The sequence below is a fragment of the Vigna umbellata genome, chromosome 1 (assembly GCF_029865625.1).
Source record: "Vigna umbellata cultivar VRB3 chromosome 1, Vumbellata_1.0, whole genome shotgun sequence".
Lineage (NCBI taxonomy): Eukaryota > Viridiplantae > Streptophyta > Magnoliopsida > Fabales > Fabaceae > Vigna > Vigna umbellata.
The window spans coordinates 13,251,147-13,278,403 of record NC_142165.1 but is presented as its reverse complement, the minus strand read 5'-3'; the positions used below and the strand labels follow the sequence as shown (position 1 = coordinate 13,278,403).

The 27,257-nt window shown below is 32.6% G+C and overlaps 6 protein-coding genes across 18 annotated transcripts; 1 reads left to right on the top strand and 5 right to left on the bottom strand.

The window, feature by feature from the left end:
- Positions 1–359: 359 nt before the first annotated feature.
- Positions 360–4,359, top strand: LOC148204695 (adenylyltransferase and sulfurtransferase MOCS3-like). Its single transcript, XM_088095842.1, has 11 exons — positions 360–688; positions 976–1,068; positions 1,149–1,204; positions 1,365–1,429; positions 1,556–1,630; positions 1,757–1,835; positions 2,186–2,224; positions 2,356–2,464; positions 3,128–3,246; positions 3,483–3,599; positions 3,758–4,359. Exons 1-11 carry the CDS (start codon positions 457–459, stop codon positions 4,142–4,144), a joined length of 1,371 nt encoding a protein of 456 aa, XP_087951968.1. The 5' UTR covers positions 360–456; the 3' UTR covers positions 4,145–4,359.
- Positions 4,360–5,014: 655 nt separating this feature from the next.
- Positions 5,015–8,146, bottom strand: LOC148204694 (aspartate carbamoyltransferase 1, chloroplastic-like). Of its 3 annotated transcripts, XM_088095839.1 has the most exons (6): positions 7,985–8,146; positions 7,078–7,609; positions 6,839–6,978; positions 5,796–5,969; positions 5,480–5,716; positions 5,015–5,374 (listed from the first exon to the last, which is right to left on the bottom strand). In XM_088095839.1, the coding sequence occupies exons 2-6, from the start codon at positions 7,589–7,591 to the stop codon at positions 5,267–5,269; spliced, it is 1,173 nt and encodes a 390-aa protein (XP_087951965.1). In that variant the 5' UTR covers positions 7,592–7,609; positions 7,985–8,146; the 3' UTR covers positions 5,015–5,266. The 3 variants fall into 3 exon arrangements, with proteins under 3 accessions (XP_087951965.1, XP_087951958.1, XP_087951959.1); XM_088095832.1 differs by having other exon boundaries at positions 6,839–7,609; XM_088095833.1 differs by lacking the exon at positions 7,985–8,146 and having other exon boundaries at positions 6,839–7,951.
- Positions 8,147–9,256: 1,110 nt separating this feature from the next.
- Positions 9,257–11,700, bottom strand: LOC148204693 (putative WRKY transcription factor 31). The gene is made up of 6 exons (XM_088103229.1): positions 11,561–11,700; positions 11,360–11,446; positions 11,115–11,255; positions 10,683–11,009; positions 10,154–10,267; positions 9,257–10,019 (listed from the first exon to the last, which is right to left on the bottom strand). Exons 1-6 carry the CDS (start codon positions 11,681–11,683, stop codon positions 9,420–9,422), a joined length of 1,392 nt encoding a protein of 463 aa, XP_087959355.1. The 5' UTR covers positions 11,684–11,700; the 3' UTR covers positions 9,257–9,419.
- A 2,115-nt stretch (positions 11,701–13,815) lies between these two features.
- LOC148204692 (transcription factor IIIA-like) lies at positions 13,816–14,738 on the bottom strand. Of its 2 annotated transcripts, none has more exons than XM_088095823.1 (3): positions 14,526–14,738; positions 14,291–14,434; positions 13,816–14,172 (listed from the first exon to the last, which is right to left on the bottom strand). In XM_088095823.1, the coding sequence occupies exons 1-3, from the start codon at positions 14,721–14,723 to the stop codon at positions 14,023–14,025; spliced, it is 492 nt and encodes a 163-aa protein (XP_087951949.1). In that variant the 5' UTR covers positions 14,724–14,738; the 3' UTR covers positions 13,816–14,022. The 2 variants fall into 2 exon arrangements, with proteins under 2 accessions (XP_087951949.1, XP_087951952.1); XM_088095826.1 differs by having other exon boundaries at positions 14,291–14,436; positions 14,531–14,738.
- A 264-nt stretch (positions 14,739–15,002) lies between these two features.
- Positions 15,003–16,178, bottom strand: LOC148204691 (transcription factor IIIA-like). 3 transcript variants are annotated; one of them, XR_015781401.1, is made up of 4 exons: positions 15,930–16,178; positions 15,661–15,795; positions 15,237–15,374; positions 15,003–15,140 (listed from the first exon to the last, which is right to left on the bottom strand). XR_015781401.1 is itself a non-coding variant. In XM_088095811.1 (3 exons), the coding sequence occupies exons 1-3, from the start codon at positions 16,056–16,058 to the stop codon at positions 15,417–15,419; spliced, it is 294 nt and encodes a 97-aa protein (XP_087951937.1). In that variant the 5' UTR covers positions 16,059–16,178; the 3' UTR covers positions 15,237–15,416. The 3 variants fall into 3 exon arrangements, 2 of the variants coding, with proteins under 2 accessions (XP_087951937.1, XP_087951943.1); XM_088095811.1 differs by lacking the exon at positions 15,003–15,140 and having other exon boundaries at positions 15,237–15,446; XM_088095817.1 differs by lacking the exon at positions 15,003–15,140 and having other exon boundaries at positions 15,237–15,424.
- A 2,845-nt stretch (positions 16,179–19,023) lies between these two features.
- LOC124847858 (uncharacterized) lies at positions 19,024–25,382 on the bottom strand. 8 transcript variants are annotated; one of them, XM_088095781.1, is made up of 4 exons: positions 25,012–25,382; positions 22,220–22,371; positions 20,911–21,720; positions 19,024–20,558 (listed from the first exon to the last, which is right to left on the bottom strand). In XM_088095781.1, the coding sequence occupies exons 1-4, from the start codon at positions 25,256–25,258 to the stop codon at positions 19,167–19,169; spliced, it is 2,601 nt and encodes an 866-aa protein (XP_087951907.1). In that variant the 5' UTR covers positions 25,259–25,382; the 3' UTR covers positions 19,024–19,166. The 8 variants fall into 8 exon arrangements, with proteins under 8 accessions (XP_087951907.1, XP_047181395.2, XP_087951912.1 ...); XM_047325439.2 differs by having other exon boundaries at positions 22,509–25,155; XM_088095786.1 differs by having other exon boundaries at positions 22,220–24,808; positions 25,012–25,153.
- Positions 25,383–27,257: the final 1,875 nt, after the last annotated feature.

Sequence of the window (27,257 nt, the reverse complement as noted above, 5' to 3'; positions counted from 1 at the left end):
GTGTTATCGTATTAATTTTTTTTTAAAAGTATATTTTGTAAAACAACATATTTAATTTAATTTATCTTTTTAAATATAAAACATTTTACTTATTTTATCTTGAAATGATTAGAAATGAAAAAAAAATTGTAATTCTTGAATATGTATTATTTAATATTTATATATTTTATTTATAATCTCTTTTAGCCCCTATTTAAAAAATTTAGAAGGACTAAAAAATTAAAATAGTGAATATGAAAACTAAATAAATTGACTTACAAGCACAAAAGTAAAAAATATATTCATATTAAAAATCAGATTTGTAATTAAATATGGACGAATAATTAATTATTAAAACATCCATCACCAAACTTATTTTGAACAGTAAAATTTCGGGTAGAAAAACCCTGGTTTGGTTTTGGTGAGTGTGGCGCTGGATCAGGGGAGTGCAAAGTCACAGGAGTCTGCGGTGTTGCCATGTCGGCGTCGGAGATTCTCCGGGAACTAGATTCACTGAAGGATGCAAAGGCAAAAATTGAGGATAAAATATCTGTGCTTGAAGCTCAACTCAGAGAGATTAATCTCCGAAACGACGCCGCACCCCCCAATGGCTCTTCTTATCCTTCTTCGTACCCCACAAACGGTTTGACGCAGGACATGATCCACAGATACAGTCGTCATCTTATGCTTCCTTCCTTTGGTGTTGAAGGTCTTGTCTTCAATATTTTATATCCTTACTTATCATGCTACATTAGCTTAACTATATTTAACTTAACGAAGGAATAATCGTATTCATTGCATATGTATGCTCAAGTATTAAATATAGTACAGTTTCATGTTGCAATTGCTTTATGGTAACCATAACAATTGGTAATCTTAATGTGTTGCTTTTTGCCATGTGTTGGGAAAAATAGACATCAGACATAGAACTCTATTTGCTAATCTCTTTTATTTTTGTGGAAAATGTTCATAATTTTTTGCGTTTGTCGGGAGCAGGGCAGGCAAATCTGTTGAAGTCATCGATTTTGGTTGTGGGAGCTGGTGGATTGGGTGCGCCTGCATTGTTATACTTTGCAGCTGCTGGTGTTGGTAAATATCACTCTTTTTAAGTATCGTTCTTGTTTTAGTCTATACAATTTTGAAGCTTACTTTTTAAAATCTACACTCAGGGCGCTTGGGTATTGTTGATCATGACGTGGTTGAGCTGAATAATATGCATAGGCAGGTACAGTATTGTCTGTTTTTCCCTCTCATCCCTTTTAGGCATAGCAGGTACAACATGTACCTTGTGTATTTTTCATATGTTTATATCTGGTGTTCATTTACTGTTTTTCTTTTAACTTCACTACGATTATTAGTTTTGACAAGTTCTTACTTTGTTTCAGGTTATCCACACAGAAGCATATGTTGGTAAGCCAAAAGTGAAATCTGCCGCTGCTGCTTGTCTCTCGTATGTTGCTCTCTTACCTACTACTATTCATCACATCAATTTTTTGTGGACAAACCGAATTATATTTTTTTTTTTCAAATGCTTGAATCATCATTGTCCTTGGAACTAAGATGTTTTGATTGTTAGGGTCAACTCCACTATTGAAGTTGTGGAACATGAAGAAGCTTTGCGGACTTCTAATGCTTTGGAAATTCTTAGCAAGTATAATTTCTATAATCTGATTGATCTTTGTTTTTGCTTCAGGCCTCTTCCTTCTATGCTTGCATTTAACATTGAATGTTATGACTAACCATGTTTTTCTATGTTTTAATTATACAAATTTGGTAGATATGATATAATCGTAGATGCAACAGATAATGCTCCTACCAGGTACTTGATCAGTGATTGCTGCGTGGTACTAGGAAAGGTAAGTGCTAATGTTTTGATGTATGAGCAAATTTAATTGATGCAACACGAGCCTTTTCACTTGTTATTCTAAGATTTTGACCTCCCTGAATGCAACTCCGAAGTCAGCATTATTTTGTATAATATTGACATTCATTAAAAAAAAATGGAAGTTATGCTTGCTCCTACGCTGTTGCCTACTAATAATTTTAAAGTGTATCTGTCATGAGTTATTATCTTTAAAATATTTGTAATCACTAAGCATCAATTTTTTTATAAATTTGAAAAATTGCAATTATATGGATTTATTTTATAGCTATGTACGTAATGTGATTTAAGGGACAACTTATTAATTATTTTTTTATGATGCAGCCTCTTGTCTCAGGTGCTGCATTGGGAATGGAGGGGCAGGTACATGTCTAAATTATTTTTTTTTTCTTTCGAGCATTTAAGTTGCATAATTCTTTATGGAGGACAAGTCATCATGTATGCTTGATTATGTCGCATAATTTAAGTTTTAACAATGGAAACTTATTCTTCAGCTTACTGTCTACAATTACAAAGGTGGTCCGTGCTATAGATGCCTCTTTCCGTTGCCACCACCTAGAACGGCATGCCAAAGTTGTGCTGAGGGTGGAGTTCTTGGAGTAGGTAAATTTACTAGTGCTTTTGTGAACTGAATCAATTTTACTTTTCATTGCTAGTCTAAGAGATGTTTACATAAGAAACAATGCCAACCAAAAGACAATTCTTCTGATCTCCTGTGTTCATTACAAAGTTGAGTCATTGATTTGTGGTAATGTATACTTAAATTATTGGTGACAACTAGGTATTTAGTCTGATTGTGTGATTCCTTTCTACCAAATCTGTCTCTATAAATGGGGAAGTATCTTTATATTTTAAGCCATCAAGTTTAACTGAAGAAGGGAAGGTTTTTTGTAGATTCACTGGTTCACAACCACCAGTTTTTCTAATATCATGAATGGTACTATACTATACAAGGAAGGAAATTTAAAATGGGGAATCAAAGGGTCAAGAAGTTTAATAAGAATTGTAAGCTAGAAGGGTGATGTGAGGCATATTGCGATTTATTCTTTGTTTAGCAGTAAGGTTCCCTTTAGTGAGACTTATTGGCTAAGATTCAATTTGTTTTGAATGTTTAAGTTGTTTTATTTATATTTCATTTTGCTAAACTATGATTTATAGATGCTGGACTTTTTATCATTCAACTTGCTTTACTTCTCATTATTACCTTTTTATTTTTTGTCTGGCTACTCTTCTGTTTTTTTTGACATTTGCTCTTATCATTTTCAGTTCCTGGTATAATTGGCTGTCTCCAGGCTCTTGAGGCTATTAAGATTGCGGCTGCTGTTGGTGAACCACTCTCAGGAAGGATGCTTCTCTTGGATGCATTGTCTGGAAGGATTCGTATTGTATGTTAGGAACTCCAATGTCTATTAGGATTTGAGAAATGCTGGAGACGTTCTCTCTTAACACAATCTTGCCAACACCCTCTTATGATTTGTAATAATTGATGAAATCTCATTATTTGTTTGAATGTTTTTCCTCTAGTAGTGCACTGAATATACATGAGTCAAAACAATTATACTATGGGTTTTCCATAGCAAGATCATATTTATTTGTTACTGATTATGTTTTAATTGCACAGGTCAAAATTAGAGGAAGGTCTATGCATTGTGAAGCATGTGGAGAAAATGCAACATTTACACAGCAGAAATTCCAAGAATTTGATTATGAGAAGTTCACCGAGACTCCCTTGCGTGTGGTATTTTTTTTATTCTTGCCTTTCACCTCTCCTGTATTTAGATAAACTTGGTTCTAAGTTGGGTGTACTTTATTTTGTATTGGATGAGACTGCTGTTAATAATATTGCCTTCGATGAAATTATTTTGATATTTTCAATGTCATTAATTGCCTATGCAGCCTCCTTTGAAGTTACATCTACTTCCGAGTGAATCTAGAATCAGCAGCAAGGAATACAGTGAAATAATTCTTAAGAAGGAACCACATGTGCTGGTTGATGTTAGACCAGCTCACCATTTCAAGATTGTATCTCTACCGAAGTCCCTGAACATTCCACTCTCAACGTTAGAGTCTCGGCTACCTGAAATATCAGCAGCTTTGAAGAAAGAGGACAGTGGTCTAGTTTCTGGATCAGGTGCACAATTATATGTAGTGTGCAGAAGGGGAAATGATTCTCAAAGGGCTGTTCAGTGTCTTCACAAAATGGGTTTCACATCTGCCAAGGACATTGTTGGGGGCTTAGAGTCTTGGGCATACAACGTGGATCCCAAGTTCCCTACATATTAGCTGACACCCTTAGCTGTGTAAGAAAATACTTTCAAGTTATACTCCTGCTTGAAGTTATTGTATTAATCAGTGATGCTGCTTCCGTTTTCTATTTTAAGTTATTCACGATACTCTTGGCCATGCATTGTTGTAGAAAACTGTAGCCTATTACCTTTTACCTGATTCTTTTTGTTGGGTACAATTTAAAATTCACGCTGTAATAGTTACTTTTTGTATGTTTGCTGTGGTAACATCATATTACAAATATGGAAGTATCTAATGTTAAGTTATCTTAAGTTACGATACAAGTGTAGGCTTTCATTTTTTTAGAAGAGAAATGGTTTGGGTGGATCTCATGTATAAAAAAGGGAAATGTATGTCCATATTTTCTCTCTATTTATGTTTTTTGAAAATTAAAATAAATTTCCAACATAAAATAATCAAATATTTTGTTCAAAATACTAAAGTAGAAGTTTAAATTTTGAAGTTACTTATTATTATAACGAGTATAAAACCTATATTAACAATAGACGAACGAAGGTGGAGAACCTACATTCTAAAGTTACTATTTTAAGTTATTTAAAACCCATAATTTTATTAAAAGATACACTAAAATAGGGGAGAGATACACAAGCCAACTGCCATTCTAATAATAGTAGCAATGAAGTTAATTGATGTAATCGTTCGATGGGAATTTTCTACCTTGTGATATTCCACTTGTTAATTGATGTAATCGTTATGATGTTAGCGTAGCAACGCGTCAATGATTAATAATTTCAAAGAACAAAAGATTGTACATCCATTTTTAAACTAAGCTCGCACTTTATACACCAATTAATCGTATCATTTAGGTTGGTGACTGCATATGAAGGAAATTTTCACTCACAAAGAAGATTTTAATTGTCACTTTTTTTCTGAATCCTAGAGATAGAAAAAAAAAACTGTGTTTGGAAACACAGTAGTTTAGATACATCATGAGTAACCACGTCCATTTACTTATAGACGCAGATGTAATACCTCCCAACATCGATCTAAATGTGAGAAATGATGTCAACATGATAGAAAAACAAGCTAAAATCCAAGAAAAGGAAATGAAGAAAACCCTTAGATAACTCCATTCACTTTGAAAAGTGAATGAAATCCTTACCAACCAAGAAGCAATACCTTTAAGAGTGCCATCCGAATATATAGACCATTCTTTGCCTGCCTAAAGTATGCAGCTCTTGGATCACTATCAACATCCACTGTGATCTGCATGAAATTATGGGAAGAATTTAGTTTATTGAATCTCAAAGCTTGTGTTCATAACAAGAATACATGATACAATGCCATGTCAATAATTCCTAGGTGTTTTACCTCGTCAAGTCTTGGAAGAGGGTGCATAACCACAGCATGTTTTTGCATCACCCTCAGGACATCTTTGTTCACAATGTACTTGCCTCGTGCCTCCTCATAAAGATCAATGTTCTCTCCGAATCTTTCTTTCTGAATGCGAGTTTGATAAACCACGTCACACTTAGAAGCCACTTCCATCAAATCAGCACTTTCTTCCCACTCCACTCCCTTTGATGTCAGATACTCTTTTATATCATCCTATGATAAAACAAAAAACATTTTAGAACTTGTGTCGTGTACTTGGCATGGCATAACCAGAATTTGCAGCAGCAGTTACCTTCATTTTAACCACGTTAGGAGAGACAAAATAAATTTTCACATTCTCATACTTGGCTAGTAAGTATGCAAGTGAGCGAACAGTCCTCCCATTAGCAAGGTCTCCCACAAGCCCAACTCTAATTCCATCCAGTTTTCCTATCTCTCTTTCAATGGTATAAACATCTAGCAGTGCCTGTGCAGTTTAATGAAGAAAAGAGTTTTGAGGCTCAAAAATCAAATCAAGCATTTACCACTCAAATTATTAAACTTTAGAAGAATGCAGGGCAAACAATAAAGTCATAAAAATTTCCCCTTGACTGCATTTTCTTGCTCTACATGAAAAACACTAAAGAAGAGACAAACATTGACTCATCTTGTAAAGTGTAAATAAAGTACATAAGAAGTTATTGAAGGAACTTTTAGGTGGAAAAATCCATAATGTTCTAGATCACAAGCATTTCACCAAAAAAGTGTAAACATTTTAAGATTTGTACTTCAATCAGTTTTCGGCTTCTAATCAGGCTTTTTGTACATCCAGCACTTTTTGGGTTTACTGAATAAATTTCTTATCCCCCAGGTGAAAAGAATGTGCAATATCTTGAACAAAGTCTTAAGGTAGGACTCGATTAATTAAGTTTACACTAATAGCATTGGTAATTATAGACCAGTTCTACCCAATCAACTTCTCAGGAATTGTAAGGAAAAGATATGAACCTTTCTGTTTCAAATACCATGTGACAGCATCAGCAGAGTTAAGGGGTTTGTTTTAAAGTTTCTGTCACAACGTAATACACTTTACATACAAAAAATGTAACCTCCTTTCCTTAAGAAGAGTAACAATTCTCGGAAACAAACGATCCAATGCAATGCTGAAAATGGCTATAACAAAAAGGTGCATAGCAAACGCCAAACTATGCAATTTTTGCAGTAAAAAAGTACTCTATCCATGTAGGCCGCAGCTCAAGATTACTTTGAAAAGTAAATCATACCATGATAATATCTACTTGACATTCTCTGTGCAATGGTTTCTAAACTCTACTAATTTCGGCAAATTCTTCATACCTGGGTGGGATGCTGTCCAGGGCCGTCCCCTGCATTGATTACAGGAATGCTAGCAGTTGCTGCTGCTCTTTTTGCAGCACCACTTTCAAAGTGTCTCATCACAATTATATCAGAGTAACCTTCAACAGTTCTTATAGTATCTGCAAGAAGTAAAGTTCCACAAAACTCCAATTTTAGATAGAACAACAATGAAATGCACCCACTAAAAAAACATTGCAACGTTAATTGACAGGACATACCTTCGAGCGTTTCTCCTTTAGCAGCAGATGAAAACTCCCTTGCATTCTCAGTTGTGAGAACGTCCCCACCTAATCTTTTCATGGCGGATTCAAATGAAAGCCTGGTTCTAGTGGATGGCTCATAAAACAAGGTAGCCATGAGGTAACCATTAAGCATTTGGCTCCCAGATGAATTGCTTTCAATGCTCTCCATGCTCCTCGCAACTTCAAAAATGGCATTGAGAGTCTCTCTGTCAAATTGCTGGGCCTCAATGACATCATCAAACTGAAAATTTTGCCCCACAGAGGAGGGAGCACTTTCAACTTGAAGAGCCCCTGCCCTCCACATAATCTCATCACCTTTACGTGAAAGTTTAGATTTTTCCGAGATCCCAGAATGCCCAAATGATGTTTTTGGCTTCAAATAATTCCAGGGCTGATTGTGAAAACAACAAACAGAGGATTTTGCAGCCAGCTTGGGATGAAACACACCCACATGCATAGAGCAGGAGAACAACAAAGACGCAGCACTCATTGTGTTCTATTAGAGCGACTACACAAGACAGAATACTTATATATTATCACAAAAGCACACAAAAAACCATAAATTGCACGCTCAAATCTCAAATCCTTCAACTCTGAAGATGGTAAGCAAAAGGGCACAAAAAGTAAGTTGAAATGAAATTTAAAGAAGTGGAAATAGAATAAACTGGTATAAGTGGAATCACTCTTTTAATGCCAACAAAAAAGAGGAGCATAAAGGTATATGCTTAAAAACCACGCTTGAAAAAAGACGGCAACGGAATCCGGGCGAAAAAAACAACTACTAAAAATCACGAGAGAAAAAAAAGTAATAATAGTGGAAGCATGACCAATCCAATACTTTATTGAAATCAGAATGAAAAGTTATGATGATGAAATAGAATACCGTGAAGATCGTTTGTAGGAAATGAGTAATTTATTTATTTATTTTATTTGAAGGCAGACAACGGCTACAAAACTGTGTTTCGACTCTGCAAGAAGGAACAATGTGTGTTGCCTTCGCAGGCTTCAAGAGGAGACGACCTGCTTTCAAAATCAAAAAGTAAACCTTTCTTTTCAATAATGGGCCAACATTTGTGATGTCCAAGCTGCATTTTGGGCCGCTTGATGGTTATTTTCAACCTTTTTTTCTTTTACTTCTCATTTATTCCAAAATATATTTTTGAAATTTAGAAAAAAGGTAAAAGGAACTCTCCGGATCAATGCAGAACAATTCATTAGGGGTGCAGAAAACAGTTTTCTTCATTCATCCATTTGTTTTTGCTAAATGGTGTTTTTTTTTTACTATAGACCATAGATAACTTACAAAGTATACACACACACACAAATAAATTTATTATAATACATAGGTCAACTATATTTTGGCTATTTATTTTACTTTTAAAATGAGTTTAATTTAATTTAATTGTCATCATAAATTGATACTTGATCTCTTAAACTACATGATGATGCTAGCTAAATATGATTTTTTGATAAAAAAAAGTGAATTTACTTTACCTTACTTTCTAAAAAGAATCATTCCAACTCATTTATTTTTTTCAAAACCACTGTTTTTTAGAAGTTTTTAATATGATTTTAAATAATTTTTTTTATCTTATTCAAGATGTAAAACATGTTCTTTTAATTTTATTCATATGAAAATTATGGATTTAAACTAAGTTTGGACCATAAATGGTGTGAAAAATGAGTCCAACCATCAACACAAAATACACTATATCAAATTTTCAAAATAAATTTAAAAATAAGAAATTTGTTCAAAGTAAATATCACAATATAAGATAAGTTACGTCCACTACAGAAAAAGTGAGTTGGGTTGGATATTTAATTCTCTTAAGTTGTATATATCTATCTCGTAAAATAGACCAAAATAAACTGTCGCTTAGCCTATTTATTATTAAAATCAATAAACTTACCTTGGTGACGTGATTAAATGACATTTTAGAAGATAAACATAACATTAATTATTTTGAAATACAAAAGACCAAATTAAAAATCTTATTATAAATTATTTTTAACGAATCGATAAGATAAAAACTCTCTAATATAGTTTGGTCATTAGAATTGTCAAGCACAAGACCAGAAACTGCAGAAACGTTCAACTACTTTTGCAGAGCACACATGAAAAAAAAAACAATTTTTATTCTATTGGCCATATCAAAAGCATTAAAAACAGAATGCATTATTAAGATAACAATTTCAAATAAAGAAGACTATAATATAGAGATTAAGATCCTTGGCATGCATGAAATGAACCAACTAAAAAAATCTATAACTATCTTGAATAAGAAAGAAAACATGAACTAAACCAATTTCCGAAGGTCTCATGCATTATTATTGCAGTGGTGATCGCCAGTGGTATTACTGGTACCACTGGTGTTTGAATGTGAACTTCCCATGACAGATGTTATGGCTGCCACAAGTGCAGCAGTGAAATTGGGGTCTGCAGTGATAGCAGCAGTTGCTGCATTCAGTGAGTTAGCAAACGATGGAGCTGCAGCGTCCATTCCCTGAGATTCATGTAAGCCAGCAAGCTTAGTTTGATCACACAGTGAGTGTCCGAATAATTTTGGAACTGACATGAACTTCTGAGCCAAAAGGGGAGAAAGGAGGCTAAGTTGGTTGTGTGGATCCCTTTGGTGGTGTGAGGAATTGGTAGGATTTTGAGTGAGATCGAGAGTGATGGTGGGAAATGGAGCTGAGGCAGAGAGAGTTGCCATGTTTTGAGAGCATGGAAGTGAAGCATTTTCCAAAATGGTTGGATTGATTAGGCCATCTGAGCTTGGCATTGATCCAGAAAGAAGCATTGAAGCAGCTGCAGATGTGGTTGAGGCCATTGCCTGAGCTGTGGGAGGAAGTGGATGGTTATGCTGTCCTTCATATGTAGTGATCAACACACTTCGATCTTCTGCACACCTTTGTACCTGTCAACAAACATAACATGTCTTGTTCGTGTACGACGTTGTTTCTTTATAATGTGCTCATGTTAGAGATAAAAGTGTGTTTTTTTTTTTTATGATTTTAGTGCAAAAGTAAGTCAGTTTTGAAGCATGCATACTTGTTTACGCACTGGGCAGCCTGTACTCATTGTGCAACGATAATAGGCCCTTGGACATGGATTCCCTTTTGCCATCTTCTGCCCATACTTTCGCCATTGGCATCCATCTGCAATCTGTTATAATCATGAAATTTCTCTTGAATCAATAATTTCTGCATATATGATTCATTTGTTAATCAACTTTTAAAATTATATGAATTTTCATGCTATAATCTCATAAAATTTACAACAATTTATATACCAGTAACGTAAGTTTCATATTATTAGTTGATGGATCACTGTATCGAAAGTCGCAAAAGCTTCTAGCTAAATACGTTTTGGACCATCAAATTTGCTTTCTATTATATTTTACACATCCAACTCAACATTAACTCCTAATTTCTCATCATCCATAGTGGTCTTTCATAGAACACATTAATTAGATATACTGAATTTTTGTGAAATAATTAACTTGGTGCTAATACATGCACAATATTATACATAGTTGCATTTGCCATTTTCATTTCTGCTTATTATTTAGTTTACTAACCATTGTGGAGTCTGATCTTGCACGAACTGACACACGGGCTTTCTTGATCATTGACAAGGTTTCTGAATTTTGATCCAATTTAGGAACTTTGTTAGAAAGTTCTTGGTCACCTTCCATTCTAGCTTTTGAGCTTTCCCTTCCACAATCCAACTTATCTTCAACATCTTTCTCATTACCCTTACACCGATGCATCAAATCAACCACGCTTTTGCTCTCTCTGAGTTTTTCCTCTGAGGGTTGCTGCGAAGCCTCATCCTTTTCAGCCACACCAATGTCTAAAAATGACCTCGGAACCATCTCTTCTTTCTCTCCATCCACTCCATTCTTCTACACAAAACCAAGCAAAAAACAATACGTATGTTCTACACCGTATATATTCTTTGATAATCGACGAGTTGTAGAAATACATAAATAAATAAACAAATAAATTACCCGTAGGTTATGCTGCTTCTGCGTTATCTTGATAAGTTGCATGCGTACGGCGTTGCTGTTATTGTTCATCTGATCGATCAACTCTCTTAATCTTTGATTTTCAGCATTCACTTGATGCAATTCAGTTACCAAAGCTACAAACTGTACCCATAAGAATAAATAAACTAATTACATATTATAAAATTTGCCTACTTTGTGTGCTGAAATTGCATTAATATACAACACTGACACAAATATTCACTTACCCTCTTTTCATCCATAGTTTCCAAAGCATCACTTTCTTCAACTGATCTGTTGCCACCCGTGTTCTTGGTAAGGAGATCCAAACTGGTCTATAGATGAACAACATTACAAAAACATAAGATTTTCACATAGCGAACTAGGGTTAGGTTTAAAAATGTGAAGAAATATATGAGTTTGCATGGATGGATGTAAAAAGCACATACATCTACATGAAAGTCGAGGGTTTGACGATGATGAATGTCATTATCATTATCATTATCATCATCTTCATCATCATCATCTTGGGTTTCTTTACTCTTGTGAGGGAAGAAATCGAGGGCATCCATGAGGAATGGTGTCCTGTGAAGGACATGAATGGATGTGAAGAAGGGTGAGCAATGTCATGATTGGAAGAGGGTTCCATGTTGATTAAATATATAATGTATGTGTCTGTTGAAGAAGTCTTACATAAGTGTGTGCTTGGTTAGAAAGAAAGTTGTTGAATGAGTATCAAAGAAGAGTCATGCAGTTGTGCCCACAAGTTTTCTAAAGGGAGAGAAAATGGAGAGAGAAAGAGGCAGAGAGATGCAATGGAGTCGGCAACAAAAAATGGGGTTTTGTTTTGACTAAGACCAAAGGTTTGGGAAGTGTGGGAAGTGATGCACACGTGTCACTTTTCTGAAGAGCCATTGGGAGAAAGGACAGGAACCAGAACATTAGAGCGACTCTGACTTACACTATTTGCTATTAACTAATGTCTGACTGCGCAATTTACTATTTTAAGATTATATTCATCAGTTTCGTGTCTTGAATCGGTTTCAGAGAAATCATCTGACTAAATGCAATCTCTTATTTAAATTCAACGCTTTTCTGCATGTCATTCTATTTTTCAAGTAAATATATTTTCATAATTAACTTATCTGAGAATTACACTGTGTGTTTAAGAATAGAAATATGAATAAGTGGTTTATAAAAAAAACTACTGTATGAGTTAATTTGATAGATTTTTAGTATCAAATCTGAATTTCGATTAAATTCAATATATCCCAAACGTATTTTTTAATTTAGATTTACTGAATATGTATAAGTGAAAATATCACAATAGTTCAAAAACAAGTTAAACTTGAATTAATACTAAAATTCTTTTCTGAAAATTCTCATAGATACCATTTAACAGATTCCCACAACTGCTAACTACTAAATAATATTTCGTTTTAAAATTCGCACTAGCACATAATTATACTTAATAAAACATCACCAAACAGGAGCTTCCTTATGTTAGGAATTATATCAAGATTCGGTTATTTCCTGCCTAGTTGAAATTTTTAAGTGTCTAGGCAAAAATTTAAAGAGTCTAAGTGAGTTTTTAAATTATATAACTAAAGATATCAATTGGATAACAAAATTTCTCATTCAAACTATTGAAATTTGTAACTATGATTGGATATAGGTTCTCAAAAGGAATTATGTGTAAGATTTTATGAATAACTCTTTATAAGATATGATATACTATGTGAAAGATTTGATAAAAATTCAATAAAATGTTTAAATTGTTAGAACAATATTGAAAGACGTGTGAAAAAGGCTCATGAAGTAATTTATGACAATAATAATTTATAATTTATATATTTTAGTAATATCCCAAACGTATTATTTTAATTTAAATTTACTGAATTGTAATACATTGTATTGAATTTTATACTATTCCCAAAATTATATATATTATACATGTGTATTAGTGAAAATATCACAATAGTTAAAAACAAGTTAAACTTGAATTAATACTAAAATTCATATAAATATCGTTTAACAGAATCATACGAGTGCCAAAATTTAAATATTTCTTTTTAAATTCTTGATAAAACATCACTGAACCCGATCAGAATGGTCAGTTTAAGTAGTCTATGCGACTTTATATATAAGTTTTGTTCATAGTTTTATTGCTGTGTCAATTTGGTTACTATTTAAAAAAAAAAAAAACTATCAACTTCATCCACATTAACCATTCCGTTAATTTGATAGATTTTTAAAGTAAGCAACTAAACCTTAAATATATATAAATTTACATTATTCCAGAGTTGATTTGAAATTAATTTGATAGGTTTTTAAAATCAAATTCAGCTTTTGGTTTATTTAATTCCTTTATCGTTTATTTTAAAATTAGATTTCCTAATTTAACTAATTCGTTTATAACTTACGTAAGTGTTACAGCAATATAGATCATGCTATTATTTTTAATTATTTAAATACTACATAAAACTTTTATGTATTATTTAATTTACTTATATTCCACCTTATTGAATTATAATTGATTTCAATTGGATAAACAGAATAAATAATATTGAAAATTTTATTATCTAATAAAAATAACTCTAAATATTTCAAATATATATATGATATGTACATTATAAAATAAAAAAATAATTTTATAATAAGATTATTACTAAAACCCATTATCTCTATATATTTATTTTATTAATTGATTCAATCAAATTTAAAATTGACGAACTTTATATGTTACATAGAACAATCAAAGATGGTTCTCCCTCCCTTCAATTTCTTACACGGTTTAATCTTTGATGCCCTACATGTTCTATATCTCCTAAGACTAATACTAATCCTAAATATATATAATACTACCAACATATTTGCATACTTGTATTGGGAATACAATTCTCAATGCACTCTACTCTCTGTCCTGCATAAATAACCAATCCTCCAATCTACTGGGTGGGGTAACCCTCTTCCTGATTAACATTTCAATAGTAGGACATTCTCTCTTCCTCCCTCCCCTCGGCCTTGACCTGAACTCTGCATCAGCTTCTTCAAAATCACCCTGCATCAAAAAAACCTTTGAGTATGACAATTCAAAAGCAAAACTTTCACACACCATTTCTTGTCAGATAGATAACTTTTGGCACAACCGGATACCAAAGCAAAAAAGTAGAACTTACGAGGGTAAAAACATGTTTAGCAGTTTTTTCGTGATTATCCCGCACATGTTTGTAAGCAAATCTCATGCCACAATCAGGAAACCCGCACCGAAAAGGTTTTTCTTCAAGGTGCACAGCCTTCTTATGCTTATCAAGATTAGATTTCTGTTGACACAATGAAGAACAGATTAATATAAAGTTCACTCGAAACCAAATTGAGAATTCAATAATATTATGCACAACCACTAGATTTAACATTATTAGAGAATGTGCAGCTACAACCCTTAAACTCGCATTGAAAGGTCTTCGAGGAACTGCTGTCAGCTTCATGTGAACGAAGGTGACGCTTAATATTCTTCTTCAGTTGCTTAGACCCACAAATGTCACAGGTCATATATTGATGGGAGGTATTTACATGAGCTCTAAGGCCCTGGTCATTAGCAAAATGCTTCATGCAACCGGGGTTCTAAGCACACCACCTCTATTGATTCCAGCTTAACTGCATGATAAAGGCTTTCTTCAAAATTGTAACCAACAGGACATTTCACTAATTCGTACATAAAACCAAAAAAGAGAGCCTACCATGAGAATCTTCATGCTTTTTTAGCTTTGAAGCAAATCTGAAAACCTTTCCACACCCAATCTCTGGACACACATGTTGTTTGTGACTTCTGTCAGCGGCGGCAGTGGAACCGCCATCGTGAATCTCCTCAACGTGTCTTTTCATATTGCCTTGCAAAGAGAACTCAATGTTGCAGTTCTCAACAGGGCACTTGAATGTCTTCCCCTCATGTAGTAGAAGGTGCCTAGTCAGGTGGTCCTTCCTTCGGTAACTCGCATGACAATCATCAACAGTACACACAAACGGCCTCTGGAAACATCACAAAATTGGTTAACGACAAAAAACCCAAACATAAACATCATCATACCCCGAGAAGAACAAGAAACAAATGAACAGACTGCCAACCTCAAATTCAAAGAGCGTGACTGAGGCATCCTTGATGGAGCTTCACAGGAGGTCTCCCTACCTGATACTGATCCATCAAGTCTAAACTCGTTGCCTCGTGCATTTTGGAGTTCGTTGTCTGGGATCCAATGCTTCACACTATTAATCCATAATTTTCCAATGATTTTAGAATCTTATAGATTATATTCCTGCAAAATTTGTATCTTCAGCCTAATGCAACAATACTATTAAGTCACAACAAGAGCTACTTCTCCCACAAACAAAATATGTTTCAAATAACACAACAGTAAATAAAACATTACACAAGAATATGTTTCTGTTAGAGCACTATTATTCTTTGCTGATAAAAAAAGTATATGTTTGTCATGTGCTTTCAGAATTTTCCATCTATAAATTGTCTTATATTTAAGAATGTAAAGGATACCTCAGGCGAGTGACTTTGCATGTGCTGCAACAAATATGCGTGTTTCTTGAAAGTGACACCACATTCCTCGCAGGTGTTGGATTTTGAAGACTCCGTTTCAGGATCTGTTTCTTTTCTAGCCTTCTCATCCTCTTCCTAAAAAGACACCAAAATTAACGAAGTCTTACATGACCGTATACATCCACCAAATCGTAATAATTTAAATAAGGATGATTGTGAAGGGTTTAATTTTTCAAAAGAACAAACAAAAATACAGAAAATAAAACTACCTTGTGTTGCGAATTGATGTGAGAGGTAATTAGGGTTTTCTTGGATCTGCAGATACCGCAGTACTGGCAGAAATAACGTCTAATATCTCTGGACTTTGGCCTTTCTTCAATTGTTACGGCTTCAACCATTGTTTTGGTGATGAGATACAGAGAACAAATCGAAGAGTGCAGAAATTCAATGTAAATATGAGGATGGTGTTATGTGCGGCGATTTTGTGAAGCTGCGAATGAAGAGTGTGTGAGCTTCTAGGTTTTACGGCAACTAGGAATATATATATATATAGAAGACTACACGATGTCGTTTGGGTGGTTTAATTAAAATTATAATAAAATTAAATATTTTATCCATCAATTTTGGTTATTTTTTCTTTTAGTTATTTTTTTCATGATAACTAAATTTCTAACAATATTTCTTTTTTTAGCTTTACGCCTTCCGACTCGTTACCAGTATGACTAGAGGTATCTAGTTCAGTAATGACACGTGTCAGAAGTATAATGATGTAAATATTTATTATGAAAATTTTATCTAAACCATTTTTTAACCCTTAAAATTTGGATCGATTTTTTAATTTTTAATTTTAAATTAATATTTAAAGTCTTTTAAATTTGAAAGTAATTTTTTAATTCTTCAAATTTAAAAATATTGTTTTAGTCTCCAAATATAAAATCATGAATATGTTATTTGAAATTTAAAAGTGATAAATTATATCTTTAAAATTATTAGAAATATATTTTTTATTATTTAAACTTAATCATGTAAAAATACGAAGGTTAGCATAAGTGTTATGTTTTCTATCCTTCATTTTTGTTATGTAAAGGAGCTAAATGAGAGAGAAAAAATTAAAATATATTAAATTTCTAAACTAAAAAGAACATTTCATTCAAATTAAAAGAATTAAAAGTACTATAATTAAAGATTTGAAGTGGTTAATTTTCGTATTATAACAAATATTTGTTCTAAATTTTAGAAACTAAAAGCAATTTAATTTGAAGACTAAAAGCAATTTTCGTATTATTTATTTGGTGATTATGATAGATATTAAATGAATTTGTAATCAATATTAAATAGATATTATTAACAAATATTTACAGATAAAATTAAATAAATATTTTCAATAAATATATGTAGATAATAAAATATTATGATAATGATCGGTTGATATTCATTATCCAACAATAATATTAGTTAATTTTATTTAAGTATTTTTTTAACATTCACATATTCAAAATAAAATTATTAATATAATTATTTAAAATTTAATTTCATATCTTTATACTTTTTTATTTAGACTTAGTAAATTGAAATTATATTACACAGAGATTGATTTTTTAAAATTTGTATTTTGATATAAGGGATTTAAATTTATTTTATTGCAATACAATTTTTATTTATATTAATATTTTTTAATAGTTTAATTTAAATTGTAGTTTAAAAATTAATTTTTTATTTGAATTTATATTTTAAAAAAAAATATCAGCAAGTATTTTACGAGTATTTATACATATATAAAATCCATTAATTCTTTTTACCGATAACAAACATGTAAGAAATATATTTTCGCAATACGGAACAGATAGTGAATAAATATTACTTATGCTGGATCTGACCCTCGTAACATCAAATAATTAAAACACTTGGCATAAACGAGTAAAAGAGTCATTGTTTAATCTTTTTGAAAAGGAAATTTAGTGCAGAAATAAATAAAAATTACATAACTACATTTTTATTATTAAATTTGGAGGATTATTTTATCATAAACTTATAATTTATAGAAATTAATTTAGTGCTAAATTATAAATTTTACTAATCAATTTAGTATTAATATGTATTAGTTATTAAATAAATTATACAAAATAATTATTATATATATATATTTATATATATATATATATATGTGTGTATTTCTATTTTTAAATGTAGGGTTAAATATGTTTTTAGTCCCTAAACTATTGACCGTTTCTGGTTTTCGTCCCTCTTCCAAAGTAAGGTACAATTTAGTCCTCAATCTTTAAAAAACGTTCGTTTTAGTCGAAAAAACGAACGTTTTGAGGACTAAAACGAGGACTAAAAACAAAATTTTGAGGACTAAAACGAACGTTTTTCTAAAGAATGAGGACCAAATTGTACCTTACTTTGGAAGAGGGACGAAAACCAGAAACGACCAATAGTTTAGGGACTAAAAACATATTTAACCCTTAAATGTATGTAGCATGTACTAACCATTTTGTATTAAATAATGAAATATATATATTTATACAAAATTCAAATTTAAACTTTGTACTCATTTACAACAATAATCCACCACACTATCACACTACTAAAAAAATCTTAGTATAATTTTTTCAGTGTTTGTTTTCCAATTTTATCCTTTAAATATTTTTTATAAAATATGGCGTTTTTGTCTTGACTTTATTTTAAAATTTAATTATCTTTTCAAAGGAAAAATTACCTATAAAATAAATAAATAAAATTTATAAAAGTTATTTATATAATAAATTTTATAATATAACAATATCAATACTAAGTTTTTTAATTTTTATTATCATAAAATAAATATTTTAAATTCTATTAAGTCTATATAGTTTTTTATTTATTTATAAAGAAAGAATGCTTAAACAATACAAGTTTTGTTATATCTTTATTGACACAATATAAATTATATTTTTCTGTGAAACTATATATTTTTATGAGTTATATATACTTTCAATCTATTAACTTTTATTAAAAATTAAAATTAATTTTTCTTTTAAATAGACTAATTTAATTTCTCATCTTTAATATATGTATAAATTTAATTATTTTGAAACAACTTAACAAATTTTATCAAATTAAAACACTAAAAATATATTTAACATTTTTTTATAAACCAAATTAGTATAAAAATTAAGTAGATGTAAAATTGAAAATAAGCATAAATATTTATTAAAACTTATAAAAAGATATTACTTAATTTGAATTCAAAGTTGATAACATTAGCGTCTTTTCAATTATAATAATCAACATAACTTCATCTAAATTTAAAACAATTATTTTTATAACCATTATTTTCAAAACTTTTGTAGATGCACACATAATTATTTTTAATTCTGAATCTAAAAATAAATAAATAATCATATATCCAGTTAAGAAACTTGTTTAAGTACTAAATTGATTTTGTTAATTTAGTTTGGGAAAAGTTAGGTAACAATAGCCACGTGGTGAGGAAGAAGAGTAAGTAAATACAATCTACAGATGTTTTACAAGTTAGCCATTAACATGGCTCGAATTTTGGCTCTGAGCTCGTCAGGAACATCAGTTACTTCAGGTGATTGAGATGAAGCCCTTGCATTGGATAATCCAGCAGATGCCTCCCTGCTACCACGTCCAACTGCCGACTTTTCCAATTTCATAATTATTTCTCCCTCCTCCAGCTCTGTTTCTCTGTCACCACGGGATCTGCTCCCACGCTTTACACTTCTGCTTCGGTGCCTGTGCTCACCATCAGACGAACTATAATGTTTATTAGAACGGCGAGAATGTCTACGTTTATGGTGTTCGTCGTCAGAGGAACTATCGTAGTTATGACGACGCCTTGAACGTTGATGTTCATCATCAGAGGAACTGTCATGCTCGACCCCCCTGTAAGAATGCCCGTCTTTGGAAGAGGATTGTTTTCTCTTGTGCTTATGTCTGTCTCGACTGTGGTGTGAAGACCGATGTCTTTTTCCTGATCGTTTGTGTCGTCTTTTATCTTCTTGCTCTTCTTTCTTCTCGTCTTCCTCCTCCTCTTCATGTCTACTATGTCTTGAACGGTACTTTCTTTTTGAACGGCGTTCGTTATCACCACTAACTTTGTCCTCATTCTTCTGACTTTTATCTGAATTATCAACAGAAAGCTTCTCAGAATTTTGACTTTTATCTGAATGTTCGACGTCAAATGGAACAGAACTTCCTTCCCTTTCTTTACCCACAAGATTCACAGTCTCAGCATCTGAACCGGAAAGGCCAGAGCCAAGTGGTTCCACTGACAAAGCTCGTGGCAATTCACTTGCTCCAACACAGCTTTTTAGCATGGCTGCAAACATCTTTGCTCGTTTCAATCTCTCTGCTTTAATCTTTTGCTCTTTAGTCATATGTGCTTCGGAGGAGTCCGCTTCACCTGCTGTTGCAATAGCTATCTTTTCCGCAATAGCCTTCGCAACAGGAGCAGAAGCCCCGGGCTTTGCAATTAAGTTTGGATTTTCAACAAGAGCTTGTGGTTGGGATGAATACAGACTCCCAGTCCCAGAGCTAGATAAATACCCACCATCACTTCCAAGACCCTGACCACTACCACTTGATGTCTTGTTAAAAAGTTCTAAATTAGGGTTTTTCATACCCCTAGTGGCAGCCTGAAGAATAGCTGCTGTCGCAGCTGCATCCATGCTAACTGTGTTTTGAGCTTGGTCTTTGGGAATTGGATCTTGACCATCCTTCTTTGACTTGCCAATAGTCATCTTGAACTTTTCTTTTCGGTCCTTATCATGTGGTAGATCAGAAGCCATAGATTCATGTACATGATTGTCACTTTCATCATGTACACCAGAATTATTGTCCACCACTCGACCTACTGGATTGTGCTTCTGGTGGCCCTTGCCTCGTAACTTGGACTGAACAAAATTAGGAAGATCAGCCGTAAGTAGTAGATCAAAGTCAAAATTAACAATACCTAAATCAAATTTGCAAATAATTCATGGAACACTAGTGCAAAAAATGTCTCCAGAACCCAAATAAAATAATTACTAGAAATTGAAGGCACTATTTAGCAGATGACAATGTCTGGCAATTAAAATGTGTTTTTTCTTAGAGGGAGGGGTAGGTAGAAGGCATTCAATCTTAGAGTGACAAGGATCATGTCCTACAAGCGAGTAAAGTGCAGGTGCAATTAATTGCTAGCTTATCAGGAAACAATTTGAACATACACTAAAAATAAGTTCACTTTTATTATTCCGTGAAACTCACCTGTTCTACAGACTGAAGAACTTTTAGATAGTAAGTATGATATCGATTTGATGGCAGAAGAAAGGGGAACCTTCCATGAGGACGATCCTGTTCTGCAAGAACAGCCTCAAATTGTTTTCCGTTTTTTAGGATGAACTCAACGATCTTCTCTATAGCTCTCTTTAATTCAGACGGAGGTTCAATAACAGGCAGTTCAATCTTAGCTGCAGTACTGGGGAAAGAAGTCTGCGACTTGTTCTGTGTATTATTAGACGTTGAATCCAAGCCATCACCTGATTTTGCTTTAACTATGGTTGCAGTCTTAACAGTACTGATAGAATGATTCCGCTTTATGACTGGAACTTTTTCTTTCAAAGGTACTGCGTTTTTAGAAACGTTTCCATCCTTCTTGGCCACATCTGAACAAGATTCTGCCGGCTCTACTCCAGGAGAAGTATAAGTACTAACAGCATCAATAGCTCCCCCACATTCCTTTTTCCCAAAGTCAAAAGTGTTCTCAGATGTACCATCCTCATCCTCTCCGGATCCATAGACAGATCCAAGCAAAGACAATGCACCACCTATTTGATCACCCCCCCGAGTCTTATTGATGTCCTCGGTTGAGCTGCCATCATCTTTGTCAGCTTTCAGAAGTTCTTTGTGATTAATAAGAAATCTAAAATATGCATGAAGATGATGATCAGGCATCAGGAATCCAAAGGTTGGATTATCTCCTTGTTTCACCCTAAGAAGGATTTCTGACTGACTTCCATGTTTGCAGACAAACATTGCAGTCCTTGAAATAATCTGATGTATTTTCTCATTTGGAGGCTGGAAAAGAACAACAAACAACAAATGTTTCTCAATCAATAAATTCAAATTTCAAAATTAGCATAAGTATAAACTTAGAAAGGGCCTTGCCAAGCAGAATATTAAGATAATTGTATCTTACTAAACAAACACGTGACAACTTCAAATATACTTGGATAATGATAAAGATCAAGAAACAGAACTTTATGTAGACAAGTATCATCCCATTTGCTCTCAAGAGATAAGGAATCAACAAATTTCTATCATCCTAATCCCACCTGCACGGCCCCTTCTCATGACATCAAAAGGAAAAAAAGGTGCCTGTGAATGGCTACCTTGAGTCACAAGAACTCCATTCATGCTCCGAGCATCTGAAACTTAGACATCATAAGCCTTAGAATAACATATGTACCCTAGACAATTATCACCTAATGACATTGGTTAAACAATGAAAGGTCAATTAAGTTAGTAACATTCAAAAACCACACAATTAAAGTATGTATTAAGACATGTTACTCACCAGATTATGGAGTAGACTCTCTGGTACTGGGAAGTTCGGACGAAAACTAGACTCAGCATCATCATCCTTTGTCTCCATGGAAGCATTAGTATTTCCATATGAAAATGCAACAGCATGAAAGCCAGCTGAACTTACTGGACCTGAACCATTATCTAAACAAACATAAAGGTGACATCCGACATCAGAATCCAATATAATTTTCAAAGGCAACAATATCATCCAACTAAAACAGTAATTGGAACACAGAAGAAGCCGAAGGTAAATTGAAGCCAGGTGAAAACATCCTTACTTGTATTCTGACACAGGAACCGTAGCAAATTACATTCCATCCTGCAAATGTGACATTGTGGTTGCACAAAAAATAAAAACACTCAACCGTCTCAGGTGGATGCTGGAAAAGTAAAATATTGTTCCAAGTTTCCAACATCGACCGAAAAACACTTGACTTGTAGCCAACAAAGCACCATCACTTAGTTGCCTCAACTAAATGTTATGTCCAACCAAATATATCAATGTGTCTAAAAGACGATAACAGATTGAACAAACTTGATACCTTATGTGTTTAAAAACAGATTTCGTCTTTCAGACACATTGATATATTTGGTTAAACATGACATTTAATTGAGACAACTAGGTGATGGTGCATTGTTGGTACTATTATATTAAAGCTGTAAAGTTAGCAAATTTGTACATAAAATGTGAATTATATATATCTTAATTGTAAATTGAGAATTTTGCCATGTTGTTTAATATATAGATCCCCAAAGATATAAGCAATGTCAACGTTGAAGTTGGCGGCCATATCGATGTTGAAGTCAAATTCAGTATTTCATAGATCTCATTCCTTTTATATAGAAAAACTTATGTTTTTGATAACATCTTTTGTATGTTTGTATATTACTGTACTTTCATATAGCTGTAGTGGATTTTCATAAAATGTTTTAAAAATTATACAAATCTACGAAGTATCCCAAAGCATAAGCATCTATGGAAAAAAACGAATTATTGACATTTCTTAGGTTGGATACTTCAGCGATACCTATCAGATTAAATATAAAGAATATCGGTATTTGAGAAAGCAAATTGAAGTATGGTATTCCATACCTTACAATCCAATATGTCACATCTGATAAGTGTGAAAAAGAGTTGTTTTATTATACAGGGGTGTATAATTTGGAGTCTGTCAGCCAATTCTCGCATAGCACAAGCCAAAATTCGCACAGCCAGAAAAATAAATTATAAGGAAATTATAGCGCACCAGTACCTGTGCGAATAACATCAGTCAGCAGTTAAAGGAAATTCGCAAAGCGCACACACACTTGTGCGCTGAGACGATCTGGAGACCTTTCAAGACAAGACTTCACTTTCTGCAAGGAATTGCGGTAAAGAGTACGTTTAAGATCCTTTTTCAAACCTGCTCCTTTTCGAGTTAAGAGAGATAGATAAATAGACACATCTCATTGCACTGATCGGGGGCGTTCGTAGTGACTGAGGGGGTCAAAGACCAAGAAGTGAGTTATTTAACAGCCAAGCATTTTATTCTTCTTATGGCTAGATCCAATCTCCTGGTCCACGTGGAAAGGAAAAAGAATTTCAAGTTCTTCCTTTCGGGAAGGATTAGGAAAATCCTATTGATTGCAATTTTCTCCAGACCCCCGGGAAAAGCATGAAAAAAAGGCTCGAATGGTACGATCCTGCCGTCACCCCAGAATGAAAGGGGCGATCTCGTAGTTCTTGGTCTGTGAAGATACGTTGTTAGGTGCTCCGTTTTTTCCCATTGAGGCCAAACCTAAACCTGGTTTGAGATGTCTAGGATAGACTAAATTTTCTGTTCATTGGAATTGGTTGTATGACGACATATTAATGTAAATTTCCTGATGTTTATGTTCTTGTTCTTTTCTTGACTTGCTTTTGATTATATGGAAGTATAATTCTCTTTGAAAGTTCTTTTGTACTGGGAAATATTTTTAGAACCAGAAACCGTAAGAAAAGAAACTACTTTTGGCTATTCTCTGAATTAATTAAGGAATTAATAATTTAATGGATAATTTTAGAATTTGTTTTTAAAGAATTAAACACAGATACACTTATGTGAATGCTTGAGAATATATGTTGTTCAGGATGTTAGTCAAAGACCAATTTGTATTTTTCAATCTTAATTTTTTAAGTTGTTAATTTCATGCTAATTTCCAAATTGAAAAATCACAAATGTTATCATCTGATCTTGATAAATAATAAATAATTTTAATTGAATAACGTAAGTCAAATTCCAGGATACTCTTAACTTAATTCCCTGTATTACTGTATTACTTGAAGTATACTAGCCAAAAAGATATCAAACACAAACTTTAAAAACCTCGGTTCTACAATAAAAAGTAGAAAGCTATGCATGCAAGCAAAAATTCTAGCTAAAGCCAACAAATACCAAAAAGCTTTATCTTAAAGCTTGAGTTCTATGAAAAACTAAAATTTCAATCCAAGGATTTCTAAGGACTGCCACCGACTTGCATTTGATTGACTTTTGCTCTGACCATAGCTTCTAACGAATGGGAATGAACCTTGGAAAGCAAACAAAACTCCGCAGTTTCTCTCCATAAAAAGAACATAAAATAAGCTCGAAGAAAACATCATCAAAATAAAACTACCAGTCATACTTTTGAGAGCTTCTCGTTGAGAAAAAAAAAAATCAACAACTAACACAGTAGCAATTAAAAACGAAATCATATTTAGATGATATCAAATAGAAGGAACTAGAAAGGGAAACGAAGAGTATAATTATACATTAGGTTTACCTTGTGGTTCTTCCTCGAAAGAAGAAGAAGGGAGATCGAGATAGCGTAGGTGATCGAGGTCGGGTTCGGGCTGAGGAGGGCGGCGCTTGAGGCGCGGAGGAAGGGGAGCAGAGAGAAGGTGGCGGACATCGTAGCGGTCGATGGAGAGGGAGTTCCACTCCACCAGAGCTTCCGCTGAATTCACGAACGCCGCCATGCCGTCGTCGTCGAACAGCATCGCGTGACGCCCAACCACCTCCAGATCCATCGCGTCTGCACCTTGATTCTCAAATTCAACTTCGCGGATCGCACTACTCTCTTTCTCTCTCAAATTTAAAAAAGATGAGAGTACACGCTACGATGGATGTAAAGTTATGGATGAACGAATTTTGGAGTGTCGTTTTAGAATTGGTACCTGGGGACGTGCCCTATCAGTAATGACAGGGCCCGAATTTTGGTTGGATTTTGGGCCTTTGGCCTGTTAGTTATTTTATTAAATACTATAATCTATTTTTGTATGATAAAAACAAAACTATTTTTCATGTATTCATATTTTTTATACATTTTTTATATAATAAAACAATAAAATTATAATTATAAAAATAAATATAAATAATTTTTATAATTTTATTATAGATAATTTTTTTTATTAATTTTATAGTAATTTGTTACTACAAATAATTAATTTAGTTTAGAAAACCAGTTAAGTCTAACAAAATATCAAATTAAAAAATATTTAATTTTTTAAAAATAACTATTTAAAGATAAAATTAATAAAATAATTATTTTGATTTAAAAAATGATTACATATTAAAAGATAAAATTAGAAAATTAATATAAACATTGAAAAGGTAAATTCATTTGTATAATATCATTGATGATAGATATTATAGATGTGAAGTAAAAGTTCCATGTTACTTATATGCACTTTCTTTTGTTTTAATTCAAGACTTTTTTAAAGTTAAAACCGAACTTTTATTTTGAAAACTGATTCTTTATATGTTTCATTTGAAATTATTGCTTTGTGGATTAATGGAGATGAGACATATTCTTCCATTTCTGCGGACATTATAAGGACTTATTTTTCTTTACGCCTTAATAACATTTTTTGGAACATTTTTAAAATATATTCTAAAAAGTTCATTAAGAAAATATAAAAATTAAGTCTCCCTAAATATTTTATCTAGAACGCCCTTTTAGTAAAGTTATTTCAACCTTTTTAATTATTCTATATTATTTCATTAAATACAATACAACTCTGATTTGCAGATGAACTTTCTTTGAGATAGTTGAGAATTGAACTAACACATACCCGACCCACTGCATCAAAAATGAGAAAATGGAAGGATCTCGAAATATAGCTACAAACACTTTCTTCTACCTAATAGGTATTATTGGAAGATGAACAAAAAAAAGAATGAATATTTGAAATAATGTACTAAAAGAGTGTTCTAAAAGGCTAAGAAACAGCACAAACTAGTATTTTTTTTTTCCCAAAAATAAAATCTGGAAGAAAAAACTTTTCAAATAACACAGTCCAAAATATTTTACATTTCATATTATCGAAACAATTATTTGAAAAAACATTTTAAGTTATTTAAAAAACGATATTATATACTAAAAATGTTTATTATATCGTGTTCTGAATAATCAATCCAAAATAATTATGAATTACACAATTTCGAATCCTTATTTCAAAATATATTTAATAGAACACTTCCTGGTTTTTGATGCACCCGTAAGCATTTTAGGACAAGTACAGGAATTTTAACATAAATTTTCGTCAATACCCTGGTGAGGTGGTAAAAAAAAATATAAAGGTACAAAAACCAGTTAGTGATTCATTAAGAAATTGGAGTCAGTATAAAAGAAAGTCCCTTCCATATTCATCCTTTCATTCTCAGGTGAGAACTATGATAAGAATTTCAATATCAAATCATATAATAAATACAAATTTATCTGATAGAACCAAAGAAACTCTGAATTCTCTTGACGAAAAAGTCTGATACATTATTGGATTATTTACTCGATCTTTACCTTGAATGTTTCTTACATATTTTTGTTTAGTGGATCGAAAATACAACCAGAACAATATGCTTTCAAATGGGGATCGGGATCAATAACTGGATAATTCTGAGTTAAAGGCACTTATGGAACAAATTGGAGAATCAATGACAAGAACTCAATCGTTAATAATTTTGTTAGATGCATTAGCCAACCAAAATTAGTTAAATATTCAGTTAGGAAAAGTATATAATAGAGACAAT